The sequence below is a fragment of the Ammospiza nelsoni genome, chromosome 14, assembly GCF_027579445.1.
Source record: "Ammospiza nelsoni isolate bAmmNel1 chromosome 14, bAmmNel1.pri, whole genome shotgun sequence".
Taxonomy (NCBI): Eukaryota; Metazoa; Chordata; class Aves; order Passeriformes; family Passerellidae; genus Ammospiza; species Ammospiza nelsoni.
In genome coordinates this window covers 3,250,528-3,264,963 of record NC_080646.1, presented here as the reverse complement: position 1 = coordinate 3,264,963, position 14,436 = coordinate 3,250,528, and the positions used below count along the sequence as shown (strand labels likewise).

General features: G+C 43.8%; 1 protein-coding gene across 1 annotated transcript in view; it reads right to left on the bottom strand.

The window, feature by feature from the left end:
- Positions 1-2,143: 2,143 nt before the first annotated feature.
- Positions 2,144-14,436, bottom strand: part of CERS3 (ceramide synthase 3) — a 32,263-nt gene continuing 19,970 nt past the window's right edge. Inside the window, exon 11 of the mRNA XM_059482532.1 lies at positions 2,144-3,231. Within this exon, the coding sequence (XP_059338515.1) occupies positions 3,100-3,231 (132 nt within the window). The 3' untranslated portion in view covers positions 2,144-3,099. The remainder of the gene's footprint in view (positions 3,232-14,436) is intronic.

Sequence of the window (14,436 nt, the reverse complement as noted above, 5' to 3'; positions counted from 1 at the left end):
GCAGTCTAGAGCTCTATCAGAAATATGTGGCACAGTCAAAGTGACACAGCAAAGCCAGATGCACAGTGTCAACTCATTGAACCAGGACACAGTGTGTGAAATGGTAAAAAGAAAATGTCAGAGTCTACCTGTGCTCCCACACACACCCACAGCTGTTCTGCACCTGCACTTTGAGACTCTTTGTACAACAAGATTATAAAAATGTTGAATCTTCATTGCATTGCATTGAATAGACTGAAAATCTTGAAGCACCATGACATAAATTTCTTTAGCAGAAATTGTGCCCCCATGATCTCAGCTTCTTCTTTCTGAGTTTCCATCAGTAGAAAGGGGGAAATTAAATGCACATAACTCCAGGAATGACCAATCTGATGTTAACAGAGGACACTCTGACAGCCCATTCCCACTTCTTTCTGTGCTGTGGGTATTTATTACCAGGATCTAGTGATTTACATTCCGAATTTTTCGGTCTAATCCCCTTGGTTGTCCATGACAGTAATCCCTGGAAAGGGCCCTCCATGGCCTGCCTGCCTTCCACCCCTCCTCCTGCAATCTTACTTAGTTGCTTACTGTGGCCAGACTTCACCTTCAGGATAAGAAGTTACTTCCATATTCTTCTGTACTCACCCAAAATTTCCCTCAAAGTTTTATACCTGAGTGTATTTATCTACCTTTTGTTCTTCCTCTAAAATCCCAGTTTCACATCAACTTAGAACAACAGTTCTTGCAATTAGGTTGGATGACTGCAGTCCAAAATTTTTCCTAGGCAAGACTCCAATAGAGTTAATTGGCTTCAGTGGGAGACTTGTCCTGAGTAGGAAAGGCAAAGTTTTGGCCTCAAGGAGACTATAAATTCCAGTTTAAAAATCAGTAGTTGTTCAGAGGCTCATTCCTGTGACAACATCATCCTTTGTGTTTCCTTTCCTAAATTCCTTTCCTAGTCATAGGAGGAAAGCTTCTGGCACCAAAATCGAATGATAATACCCTGGCCACCTCCCAAAGCCCGTTAGATCTCGAAGAAAGCGCCGTTGTCTCTCCCAAGGAAGTGTAAATCCTCCAAGACGCCGGATTTCCACGTTTTGTTAGGAAAGTGTTTTTCACTCAGGCAATAAACGGGCCCCGATAACAACTGTGCCCCTGCCAAACTCTGCAGTTGCTTTGCATGTTGCCATCAGTGCCTAAACTCCCCATAATCCCTCCCTGCAGTATTTAAGGTGTTCTCCTCATCCGTGCAGGAAGGGCACTGGTGGCCAAAGGCTGCTCACAGGGTTCTGCCCGCTCAGCCCAAGTGAACCACAAGCACCAGGACAGGGGTCCTTTTCCACCACCACACATCTCCCTTCCTTCTCAGAAGCTGTTGCCCATGCCTCTTCCTCAGTGTAATTCCCTTTGTGGTAAAAGATGCACATTTGGGTCCAAAATGGTCAAAATACAAGTAAAAATGTAGACACTGTAAAAAAAGCCTCTGTACCAAAGCCTTCCTACAGCTTCTTGTAACTGCATGAAACAGACTTCTTTCTTCATATCTGAGATCCCAAACATTTCCCATTCTTTCAATGCTTCAGTCACTGAATGACATCCCACTTGCCAAGGAAACCTTGGGAAAACAAGTCAGTCCTGTAACACTTCCTGTAGGTCACCAATTCCTGCAGGAGGGGAACGGAGCCGCTCTGACCCGAGCGCTCTGCCTGAGGCTGCTCTGGGAGTGCTCCCCTGGCCTCCATCAAACTACTGCATTTAGCTCCCCAGATGATCTCAGCTACTGTAGAACCACATGCAGAGCCTCTCACCTCCCAAACTTATGACACAAATCCTTTATGACCCTGTGAGCTAATGCAGAGGGAAATGGGACTGGCACCACCCTGTTTACAAGGCCTGTGCTCTTCATGGAGAGCCCCAGGACTGAAAATGCTGCTGCAGCCCCACTTGTGTTAGAACAGAAGTGCAGATTTAGGATAGAGGCACTTTGGGTAAGAGGAGCTGTTACCCACGGGTTACAGCATAAACACCCTGTGGCTGAAGTCCCACACATCCAAATTTGGGTCTAGCTGATGTGATTCCCCATTTTATAAAAGAGCAGAGATGGAAATACAGATCCTGGTATCAAAGAACCCCCAGCAGTGACAGTGTGACATCCTGTGCCAGTCCTGTGCTCCCCAGTGCCCAGGTACCTGCAGTGAACACTCCAGAACCACAAATCAGAGCTTGGTGGCCTCACTCCAGAGAAGGCAGCATCCAAAGCTGTGAGACAAGGTCACAAGAAGGGAATGGATGAGATTTGGCTTTAACTTTCTGGTCTGAAGATGAGTGAGGAGCAGAGGGTGTTTTTCCCAATTCCCATTTCCCCTCTTCTCTTCCCTCTGCACCTTCTGTTCTAACACTGGGCCAAAATGACTGAAAGACATTTGAGAAGCCTGGAGCTCAATGGAGAATTGGGGCTGAGTTTTGCTGTTTTAACAGTGACTTCCTTGACACAATATTTCAGCTATCTATCACTTCAGAGAAAGACTATATTTCTACACTGAAGCCAACCGTTCACAGACAAGTAATTTGAATTCCTCCATGTTCACTTCCCCTGGCCTCCAGGAAATGAAATATAAGTCAGAAAAATACCCATTTTGATGAGGGTTTAAACTGAAAAGTACAGATAAAATGCCAGTCACTGTACAGCACTATCAAATTTTTCCCACATTGAGTAATTCTGGTTCCTAATGGAGCTCACACTACCTACCTACCACAAAACATCTGTGATTTAAATTGTTTGATGAAATATATCTTATATCAGATTGAAAAACAACATTAGAGTCAACGGGACACTAAATTACTTGACTCTCTTGAGCTTTGCCCTTGTGGAGCACTGTCAGTCAGCATGTCCAAACATCTTTCACACACTCCACAACGATTCTGAAAGTGGGTCATTAACACATTTTGTCATGTTATGCAATTTCTCCCTCCCCTCCAAACTGGGCTTTTTTCCAGGCCGAGTAGCCAACAATAAATCAATCACAGTCTCTCACAAGCCTTTTGACTTAAATCCTGTCCTGTAGGTTGGGCTGAAACCAGAGCAGGAATCGCTGCAGGAGGTGAGGCAGGACAGGGCTAGTGGTGACTGCTGCTCAGGAGGTGTTTGCTTGACCCACTGCTGTTCTTGCTGCCACTCTTTGTGGACTCCTCTTCAGTGTCTGTAAGAGAATCTTCCTCCTCTTCATCACTCCGATCATCTTTCAAGTCCTAGGGAGAAGAAAGCACTGTGAACACATTTTACTGCCCCCCAGAAACACACCCTGCCCCCAAAATGGAGGCTGACATCCAAGGGGAGATCAATTAGCAGCACTTTCATTTTGCAGAACCAAATGTTCTTTAGACAAAACTGCTTCCATGACCTCAACCCAGCCACTTGACCGCTTCTTGTTCATTTCTGCTTTTCCCTGTAAAGTGTGGCTATTAATCCCTGGGTGCTGTGGGATTAATTTACAGCTGTGAAGTGCAGGGAAGATGAAAAGAATATTGTTTAAAAGCTAAATATGATGAATACACTCACCCAAACACAGGAGCTGAGAGGCTGCCTGCTTCTGACAGGTGTAAACTAAACAGTGATGAGTTGTGCCAGCATCTCCTGGCACCAGCTTTGCTCAAAGACACTTGCTGACCCTAAAATGGTCTTTCCTGCTCAGTGGTATACACAGCACATCAACACTGGCATGGGGGAGGCTGTGTCTGTACAGCTGTTGTGCATCTTGGGTTCATCACCCTGCTGAGGGAAGTGCCCAGGGGAGAATGGCAGCTCCAGGAGCAGGGATGGAAGGGGTCAGCAAGGCAGGAAAATGCCCTCAGGAAAATCCCTCCCCAGCTCCATAGGGACAACTCCTAGCATTTGGCAGTCATGCTTCATGCCAGACAGTCAAAAATGGAAATAGTGAATGTTTCCACCACAGAGAGAAAAGTCATCACATCTACCCCGTGTTTCAGGGAGAGGTGAGACCATGCTGTGCTGTTTGTCATGGCACATAAAAACCCACACCATTAGTTTCTTATTTCTCAACTCCTGCCATAACCCAAGGCTCCAAAATGTGTTCAGAAGTTTGTTTCAAAAAATTGAGGCTTCAGCATTAAACCCAAACACCCCTATTTTCCCTTCAGTGCAACAAGCTCACAAGAGCAGCACCTGCCTGGAGGACTTTCCACACCAGTGGGTGACCTGCTCCACAGACTCGGGGCAGGATGCTCTAGTGAGAGATGTTGTACATCCAGAAAACACTTCTTCCTAATTCCTGAGAACAGGCACCACTTTTTGTGTCTCTTTGTACTGCAGGATGCTGGGGCTTCTCCTCATGACAGAGCTCTGCCACCTGAGCCTGTGCTGGAGCTGGCAGGAATTCAGCACAGACAATCCCCTGCCTGCACAGCCACACAGGGACCACTCCAGCATGGAGAAATCTGCTCTCATGCCATCCATCTGCACCTCAGCTACACAGGCAGAGGCTGCTTGTGCTCCCTGTGATGTGCCAAGGTCAGAGCAGCGACACAGAGGAGAAACCAGGGCTGTTCCTGCCCCTCCTGTATCTGCTCTTGGAATGAACCAACAATTCCACTTCCTTAGCGTGCTGCTCTGAGGTCTTTCTGAAGCACCAAATTCATACAGAGAAAATAAATAGCAGCCCAGTAATAACTCATCCAATTGCAATCTCATGTCCCTTCATATATTACACTCCTAGTAAAAATATAGGGCTAGAAAGCAAATTAAAGCCTGAGCTCTGGCTCATCACAAACTATAAACTTCCTGGAGATTTTCTTTTGCTTTTTCCCTAACAACTTACAAAGGGTATCAAAACAAACAAATCTTACTGTAAATACTGTAAAATAAACTTGGCATGCCATCAGTTAGAGAAAAGGCAAGACAGCCTTTCCCACACAATTTATGAGGTTCTGGCTCTTTCAGATCACCTCACTCCCTCCTGGTATTTTTGCCATTTGTATCTGCAGTAAAAGACAAATGCTGAGGGGGTGGGGGGAAGATTGTTGCTTTTCTGCCACCAGAAATATTTCAGAAAGAAAAGCAAACTAATCCTAAGCAGTGTCTGATGCAAATCCACTGCACACCCTGGAAATGCTCTCATCTCCCTGAGGCTGCACTGTGGGCAGTGACAGGAGCAGCACTTTGGGACTCCCTGGGAATAATGTCAGGGAAGTTTGTGGTATTTCATTTGGAGTCCCTCCTTGTGCTGCACACAAGTTGCTGGTGCTCAGGCATGTGCTTTAGAACAGCTGGCAAACTGCTCTGCTTTGAATGATGGCCAGTTTGTGATATTGATTCCTGTTTCCTATAGGAATGAGCTGGCATTTCCAGCATGGAACTGGAAACTCAGATAGAGTTGGCTTCCCAGTTTTAATGCTGTCAAGCTGGATGCTCTGATTAAAGGCACTATATGTAGTAAATTTAAAAACATGTCATGTTTTTTTCCAGCTCACTGCAAATCCCTGCCTTTGAGAGAACATCTTACAGATTTCAAAGCAGCAGAATTAAATTTTTTCATATTCTGAAGTAATCACTGCCAATTTTCTTAATTCTGGGAAAGAGTGTTACTTCTGAAATTCTGATATTAATCAAGAAAAAAATGCTGCTAAATTAAATCTAATTTTTATTAGATTTTGTAAAAATAAACTTGCTTCCTGACCAAGTGCCTCTACAAATTCCTGCTTTAGGAGAGTCTGGCCATTTTTGTCTGGCTTGTTTAAGTGACAGAACTTGAAATAGCAATAGCTTCATCTGTAACTGGAAATCCAAACAAACCTGTCTTTGCAAACTGTTTAACAGACCATTATAAATATATTAGGATATCCTAAGTGAAGTTTGTGCCTCTTAACTTTGACTTTCTAATAATAACAAAAGTTGTAACATTTGTAGGATTTTCTCTGCTTTAATACCAAGATGTTTTCTCTGAGCCCCTCACATCATATATTTTACTCATGTTTTCCAGCTCAAAGGCTCTCTCTGACTGTCCCTGAGCAGCAGCAGATGAATACACTATCAGGAACACAAGAGCTGGCAAACTGTAAATACCACAGCTGAGGCCATCATTAATACTCAATGCTTCAGTTTAATGGCATCAACTGCATTTCTTATACTTCAGCTGGTTTTGGGTAACAGACAAAATGGATGTGTACATTTTCTGTTCTGGATGACTAACCAATTTAATCTTTCTAAATGGATGAATGGTTTCAAGGTTTATGAGAAGCAACACTAATGCTTTAAAGTCTGCAAGAGAGCCATTTGTAGTGAAGCCAAAGCTACAAACTTTTATAATCTTTTTTTTTCCTTTTGTTTAACCCTTCCACCTGCTGCTCAGTCTGCCTCTTTTAGTTAAATGAACCGGATTTGTTAAGGTAGCTTTGGCTTCTTGCATTTCACTGCTGTTAGAACATGTCATTGAAGCCATCAGCACTAGATGAACAGTAAAGGGCCCTCTAAGCAAAGTTGGTCACACTGCAGCCAGGGCTCCATATCCGCCACAGCAGGGTACTTCAAGTGCAAGGTGTAAGAGCAGAGGCAAAGACAGTGCCAGGCAGTATTAGAAGGCAAAAATAAATTATAGCAACGTGGATTGATCCTACAAACAGAGAGGAAACCTTAGCAACGTGCCTCTGCTTTCTCAGAAGGGGAATGGCCCTTGCTGGCAAATGTCAGTTCCTGTGAGGATGGGGAGGTCTGGACAGGTGCCCAGAGCAGCTGGGGAGGGATCTCTGCAAGTGCCCAAAGCCAGGACAGGCTTGGAGCAGCCTGGGACAGTGGAAGGTGTCCCTGCCCATGGCAGGGGTGGGCTGGGATGAGCTTTAAGGTCCTTTCCAACCCAAACCATTCCATGATTCCAACTGTGTCCATGTGAGTGGTGGGAGATGGTCTAGGCCTAACTCACCTGGTGGGATCAACACTGACTCCAGGCTTCTCAGCAGCATCAGAAGATTTCAATTTGGCTAAAACTGGACAAGACTAGCACCAATTAATTTTTTGGGCTAAGCACAGATTACACCCACAAAGTTAATTGGATTTCTCCTACCAAGTACTGATGTGTCAAAACAATTCAGAGCTGATTGCAGAATTTTGTTTTCTAATCTGGTGAAATTCTGATTTCTTGACTTTCAAATACTTATTCTTAACATTTAGTTGGAATTTTCTGACTCTTAAATGTATCTTCTATTAAAATGAGAACCTTATGCCTTAAATCTACCTTAAAAATATTTTCATTTAAACATCCACAAACACATTGACTAGATCTTGATTTTTCAATGTAAAGACAGTAAATTCCACAGCACCTGCACATATGGAAACAGCTTGAAGTACAAAGATGAAAGTTATTAGTCAGGTCAGCAACCACTGCCTCAAATAAAAGAGATAATAAACAAGAGAGATTATAAAAAGTCAGTCCAAATAGATAGAAAGGGATACTTTTCTAACATATAATACTATAAAGTTGATGAATCTCTGAGTTCAACATGTTGAATTCAACATCAATAATTCAACTCAGCTGACATGACTTAATAAGTCTTTACTTTCCTATTGAGACTAAGCAATATACATTTGGATTCAAGCAAACTCTTCTGTATTTCCAGCCTGGAAGATTTTATTGGAAAATACATTTCCCTTTTCAGCTCATACACACTAGGCAACATAAATAATGTTTATCTTCCATGGAAGATGCACAGTTGGACTCTGCTTTCTGCAGTTTTAAAATGAAGATGCAGACTTTCTAAGTTAATTGTATTGGACATCTTGTGGCAAAAAGTCCTCTTATTTAATCTCTTCCATGTAATATCCATTCCTCAAGCTTTCCACTGACAGTTTTCAGAGGGAACTCAAAGAAGACTTGTAAAAAATTAAAAGTTCCACTAATTCCACAATTATTAGAAAGAATAACTTTATAAAACTAGATGTTGCTACTTGAACACGTCCGTGATTTTGACTGACAGGATAAATTTAACCCCACGAAAACCTGGCTGGTGGTGTCCCTGAGCACAGCACACCTGGAGCTGGGGCTGAGTGCCCTGAGGGCTCTGAAGAACCAAGGCATTGTTTGCAGCTAATCAGGCTCTGTGCTGCTCAGAGTCTGCTGGCTGAGTTATTGAAATGCACTGAGTGAACCTCGCACGCGGCCTGCGGGGCTTTACGATAATGTCAAAGGCCCAGGAGGTACCGGGTGACTCATAATGTCCCACTGCTTTCTGAATTATTCCAATTTTAAATCCACAGTTGGCAAAGAAACAAAGAACAGTATAATAGGCATTTGATGCTGTTCTCTGTAGTGAACTTTTTTTTACCCTAGGACAGAACTTGCTTTAAGCCAAGGAGTTCAGTGGTATGAACTTTTATCAGAACATGCACTTTTACTCCTTAGAAATGCTGTTTTGGCTGCAAAACAGCTGATCAGACACTCGTGCTGTTCTCAGTGAGGTATGATACTGCACTCAATAATGTTTTGAAACAACACAGCTGCTAAGGAGTATCCCTGCAGAAGCCTTGTAGCACTGTGAACTGAGGCCACAACACACAGGTGTGTGACAGGACTTCTGTCCAGCAGGGACATTTCTCTACGTCCTCAGAGACCATTCCGCTCCTGTTGTGATGCATCTAAACTTTATATCCATACTTAAACATCAACCTCATTTTCAGTGGCATACCTAACAAGTAATGCTTTTTTCCTATATCGATACTGCAATACTTAAAATCCACCCAGTCCTTGTAACCACTCTGGTATCAAGGCTGGGTATGGAACACTTTCAGTGGCACCCAGTGAACAAAGTTGATGCAGTTTCCTTATTGAGCCAAATATACAGAGATGGGGACCCCACTCTTCCTCCACTGGTTACAGAGGGACCCTGGAAATGGCCAGGCCTAAGTTAGACAAGACAAATCCCAGCCTGGAGCTGCTGCACACCCATCCCTGCCTGCTCAGACTCCCATGGGCTTCCTGCAGAGGGGAACCTGCAGTGTCCTGTGCCTGATCAACACTCACTGCAATTGTGTTACAGAGGACAAACTGCTCCTTGAAAGGATTTCCTCCCTTCTTGCCATGGAATTATGATTTTGGAGCGCTCCTAGGTCCTCCTAGGGAAACATTTTCTTTAAATACAAAACAGAACAATTTTCTCAATTGATATTATCCTATCATTAACTAGCTTTATTTCCATCTTTTTTAAAATCGATTCACCAGATTGCAGTTCAGTAACTCCCTCTGAAAATATAAGAATTATTCACCTCATAACACATTCACAATTCAAATCTCTGCAGAATATATTAAAAATAGTAAATGAAGGCATCAAAAGTTCTGTAAAGGCTTAGGGTTCGCTCTGTGAATTGATTTTTGGCAATTGAAAAAATAAATACATATGCACACTATTACACATATATTATTTTTATATAGGTGTATATATAAAACTAGCAAGAAATGGAACATTTCATAAAGATCCTGCTAGAAAATTAAAAGATACAAGCAGTTAAAATGAGAAGCCAGAAAATCCGTCAGTAAATGCCCTTCTGTGAACAGCAAGGTAAAGCAATTAATTTTAGAGCAAAAACTTTACCAACATTTGTCTTCCCTCTGAATTAGGAACTTGCACATCAAAAGAACCATTTGGATGGGGGATTTGCTATAAGTGGAGCTGCCTTGTGCCAGGGAACACGCAGAGAGGGGCGAGGGTGCTGGTTTGGCCAGATCCATTGCTGGTGAGAAGTGACACAACCCCACCGAGCCGGGCTCACTCCTACCAGCTGAGAGCCTGGCCCTGCATCAACCCTCGGGCATGGCCAGGCCAGGAAGCCTCAGGACTGCAGGGAGGCTTGGCTTGCTGTTCTTAGAGGCACTGGTCATCTACAGCTCCTACTGGAGCGCAGCTCAGCAGCTTTGGAAGGAGCAGGATTTTATTGCAGCACACCAGGGCTGCTTATGGCTCAGCCAACGTGAGACAGGCAAAGGGAGCATCCACACCCTCAGTTTGCTGGAGCCTGGCCTGGGCACTGGAGCTGCTCCTGCACAGTCCTGTGTGTGCACAGCAGGGCTGTGCAAGGGTACTCTGCCCCAGTGCTCCCACCCCAGCATACCTTCACCACCCATCTATCACACCCAAATGCCCACAATTTATTTCCTGTGGTTTCTCATCAGTTCATCCCTCCACAATCATCAGAACAGCCTTTAACCCAGGTTTTTGCAGCTTTACCTGATTTTTATATAATGTTCAAGTGAAAAATATAATGGAATTATGGGCATATAAGCAGAGTTTATAAAAAATAATTTTAAAAATCCAGCAAAGAACATTGCTGCTGTATTGAAAGCTGAGAAGTATATTTTAGTGTGTGGTGTAACACACAGTCCACTAAGCCTACAGAACACACCTCTGGAAGTCACTGCTCAGCTGCTGACCCTGTTCAGAATCTGGAGTAAATGCAAAGCTCTAAACAGAAATCTGCCTTTTAATTCCCAGTGCCAGGAAAACTGGTTCAGGCCCCAGAGACCAAAGAGTGATCTTGGATTGGCACAGTGGAGAAGAGCTGGTGGCTTTTCCTCTTTCACAGGCTCTGTTGGGCTGCACTTTGACCATACCCATGTCTGGGGCAGCCTTGACTCCAGGGCTCCTCTGCTCTTTGCCTACCACTGTAAATACCATCCAGCAAACCCCAAACACCTCCATGCTCCTTCTGCCTGTCTCCCACCCTCCTCCCTTGGATCAATTTGGCACCATCAAGTGAGACTTGCAGCCAGGCTTTGGGTTTAACTAGATTGCTGCAGGAGAATGGGAAATATGCAGATGAAAGAAAGTCATAGCAGGAAGTAATTTCCCTTTACTAGGGCAAGAGCCTCCACGCTGCTGACCTGGCTGGCTAACTCCCATCTCCAGGCTATTAAACAGCTTATGTCCCCAGGGCAATCATTTCAAGCAACTGGGAAGGCTCCCAGATTGACTGGTTTTCATGTCTAAGAGGGAAAGCTTTCATTTAGCCTATTTTGTTCCCCCAGTAAGCCATCCTCATGAGAAAATCTGCTATAAATATTCATCTGTTGAGAACCAAAAAATCCAACTTCTCCGCAACCTGTTTTCCTTTAAAATGGAGAAAAAGCAACCCCTGCTCATCTAGTTCAATCTGTTTTATGTTTGTGCCAACCCTCCACTGAGAGAGCTCAAACTCCAGAGCAGAACTGGCACTTCCCAGGGAAGGGAACAACAAAATATCCAGGAAAAGCTTTTCCACAACTTCCCAGTTCCAGTCATGAAAATGTAACTCACTAGATTATCAATATCCTCTAGAATGTATTGCTCCTTTCAAAACAGCCACATGGAATTAAGGCAAGTGCATCTCCAGGTCTGTTTTACCACCAGCACCCCAACAGTCACTGGGCAGCACAGGCCTGACAAAACACACAAGAAAACAAAATCTTATGTGCCACTAGGTTAGGAAATAAAGCCTGTCCTCTGTTTAACTCCTGTAGTATGGCAATTTTCTAAAGGAAATTACTTCTCACTGAATGTGCTAATTCTCATTAAATTTCCATTTGTTTGATGCCAGCAGATCAAGCATAAAAAAAGTAAGAGGGAAAATGCTGCAGTAGAAAAATTATGGCTGGGAACAGCAGAAGTATCATAACAAGCACTTCACAGCTCTCATTTCAACCCAAAATAGTATTTTCTTATAATTTTCAGTTTCCCCTACTCTTTTTAGTCATTCTTTGAACACTAACTCTCACTGTTGCCTTGGGAATTTGGGCCAAATAAGGACTGAACAAACCATGGACAAAGATACACTCAAGCAGTCTTTAAAAAGCTTACCAAGCACAAAATGCCAAAGGAATATTGAACATGGACAGGTTTTTAAAGAGCGACAAGTCCAAAATCCTGATCTACTGCAGTGCAGGGTGCTTTCTGCTTCAGGAAGAGGAAAGAAGCGCAGTGAATCCAAGGAAACTGCTGCTGAGGACTCCCAAATAACAGCAGCCATTAGTGAGCAGCTCACTGCCTTCCCTGAAGGTGGTCTGATGGTGGCAAAACAATTACAAGAGCAGGAAAACCTATTCCTGGACACATTACAGTCTGTTAGAAACCTGCCATTACCCTCCACTGATGGACTTTGCATCAGCCCTGAAGTATCTGAGACATGTGGACATCATGCCCATTTCCTACAACTTACACATTTTTCAAGATTTAAAGCACCATAGTCTCAAAACCTTAACTCAGTGTGTAATGGGTTTAACATATATTTTACATCTTAATTTGCCATAATAATGTGGCTATAAGCTGCTGTCATTCACTCCCTTTTTCTGACCTTGGAAATAAAATGTTTAATCTCCACGGGATTTTCCTGGCGAGATGTTTTAAATCAGTGCATATGTACATACTTCTCTATATGCTTTTTCAATTTTCCTAAAATATTCTCATATGTGCAGACATGATGACTAGACATGTTTCAGTGGTGCTTGAAACTTGATACAAGTGGGTAATTTAACCATGTAATTGAACAATATTACAGAAACACACGGAGTTTCCTAGCAACAAAAGGCCTTGGACATCAAGATGGCAGCCAGCAGCTAACATTGCAATTGCCTGACCTAACTTGAAAAGAAATTACACTGAAGAATGTCCTCCTTCCTCCCAAAGCAGAACTGGTTCATGGCTACAGGTCTGACCTCGAAGGGCTTTGCTTACAGGCCTTACTCATACACAAGGTCACAAATGTCACGTGAGAAAGGACATTTAGGGAACATTTCTATTTTCCAGAGGGAAAAAATAAAGAAAAAAAATTCTGAACCCTCAAGTTTACCCCTATGGAAAATTAGAAGCTTCCTAATGTGAAGTAGCTGATTGCAGCTGAGCTTGTGGATGGAGAGCTCCCTGTTTTTAGGGCATTCCCAGGGCACCAAGGGAAAGGTGGCACAAGTCCCCCGAGCCTGGAGGCCACCAGTGCTGCTCTGTGCCACCAGACCTTGGGCAGAGTCCCATGGCTGGGAAAACAGGACACAGAGGGATGGCAGAAAATCATCTCCCTTCTTTCCTTTTCCCTCATTTTCAGCCATGTCTCACTGCAGTATTAAGGAGGAGGAAAAACACAAGACTTTTAGTCCAAGCTCTTTTTTGCTGAAGCAAGTCAGTTGGCTGAGCAGTCGTCCCAGAGGGCTGAGGGCAACTGTCCCCTCTGTCAGTGCAGGGGGAGGTGACAGCTGAGATGAAGAGCTTCTGACCAGCCACTCTCAATAAAAGTCTTCTCCTCATGGGCAAGAGGAAAGCATGGAAGAAGCCACCAACTCTCGAGGGTGCAGTGACCCCAAAACTCCAGGACTGAGGCACAAGAGGGCACTGAAAAACTTCCTTACACCCTTCCATGCTCAGAGCTTCCTTCAGTTAAACAACAGAAGTCTCTATTCCCAGTTACACCATGACTTCATTTTTCCATCTGAAGTAGCTAACTGTTGCTTCAAGAAAAATATCAGAAATTGCTAAGTTTTCATTCAGAAAACAGCTAGTCTTGGGCAGAGAAACAAACCCCTACTAACACCAGAATGATGGTCCACTGGTATTTCCCTAAAATAGCAGCAGCTATTTGTGTGCAGCCTGTCTGTAACAAAGATGTTGGTAGAAAAACCCTCCTTGCCAACACCATTCTTTTCAACGTTGCCTTTCCAGCTCTGGAGGCACTGGCTGCTTTCACAGCCAAGTTTGCCACTGCTATGGAAAACAGGCTGCACATGCAAGCCAGCTGAAGTCATCCAGACTGAAAAGGGCCCAGGCTGCTGCTGCTACCACTGTAAAAATGTTATTTGGAAACCATCTTCTCAGAGAGCTGTATAAGGAATCAAAAATCCGTGGTAAGGATGCAGGCTTGGTGCTTTCCCATTTTTTAGCAGTGACGAACACAGCAAAGCTCTTGTCTCAAAATAAAACATTTCTGCCCCTTACAAAGGCACAGAGCAGGCAGGGCAGGGTGGCCTTATATAGCTGGCCTGGCAATGTCCTGCTCACCACTGCATCTGACACCTTCTGGCACTCTGAACCTCAGCCAGTGTGGATGGAGAGCTCTGCCCAGCCTTCCTCTTCCTCAGCTGGGAGGAACAGGGATGTCTCTCCATTCTGAAGAGGGGTTGTGCACAGGGAACAAGAACAGCACAGAGACAGGGCCAAAATCACAAAAGAAAGCAAGAAGTAAAGCACTTTACACCTAGGCCAGAACTAATGTAGTAATTAGTCAAGCAGAGGTAAATGAGACACAAGAAATACAAAATTCTCAGTGTCTAAGGAACATAAAAGCTTGTTTTAGAGGCACAGCAACACAAACTATTTCGTCCACAGATTTGTCCCTTCTGTGCTGCTGTTTGCTGTCTTACAGGGGCTGAGTTTGTAACTTCTAGGGCAGATGTTGGGTCTCTCTATGATACCCAGCTGTGTGTTTGTGTAAGATTT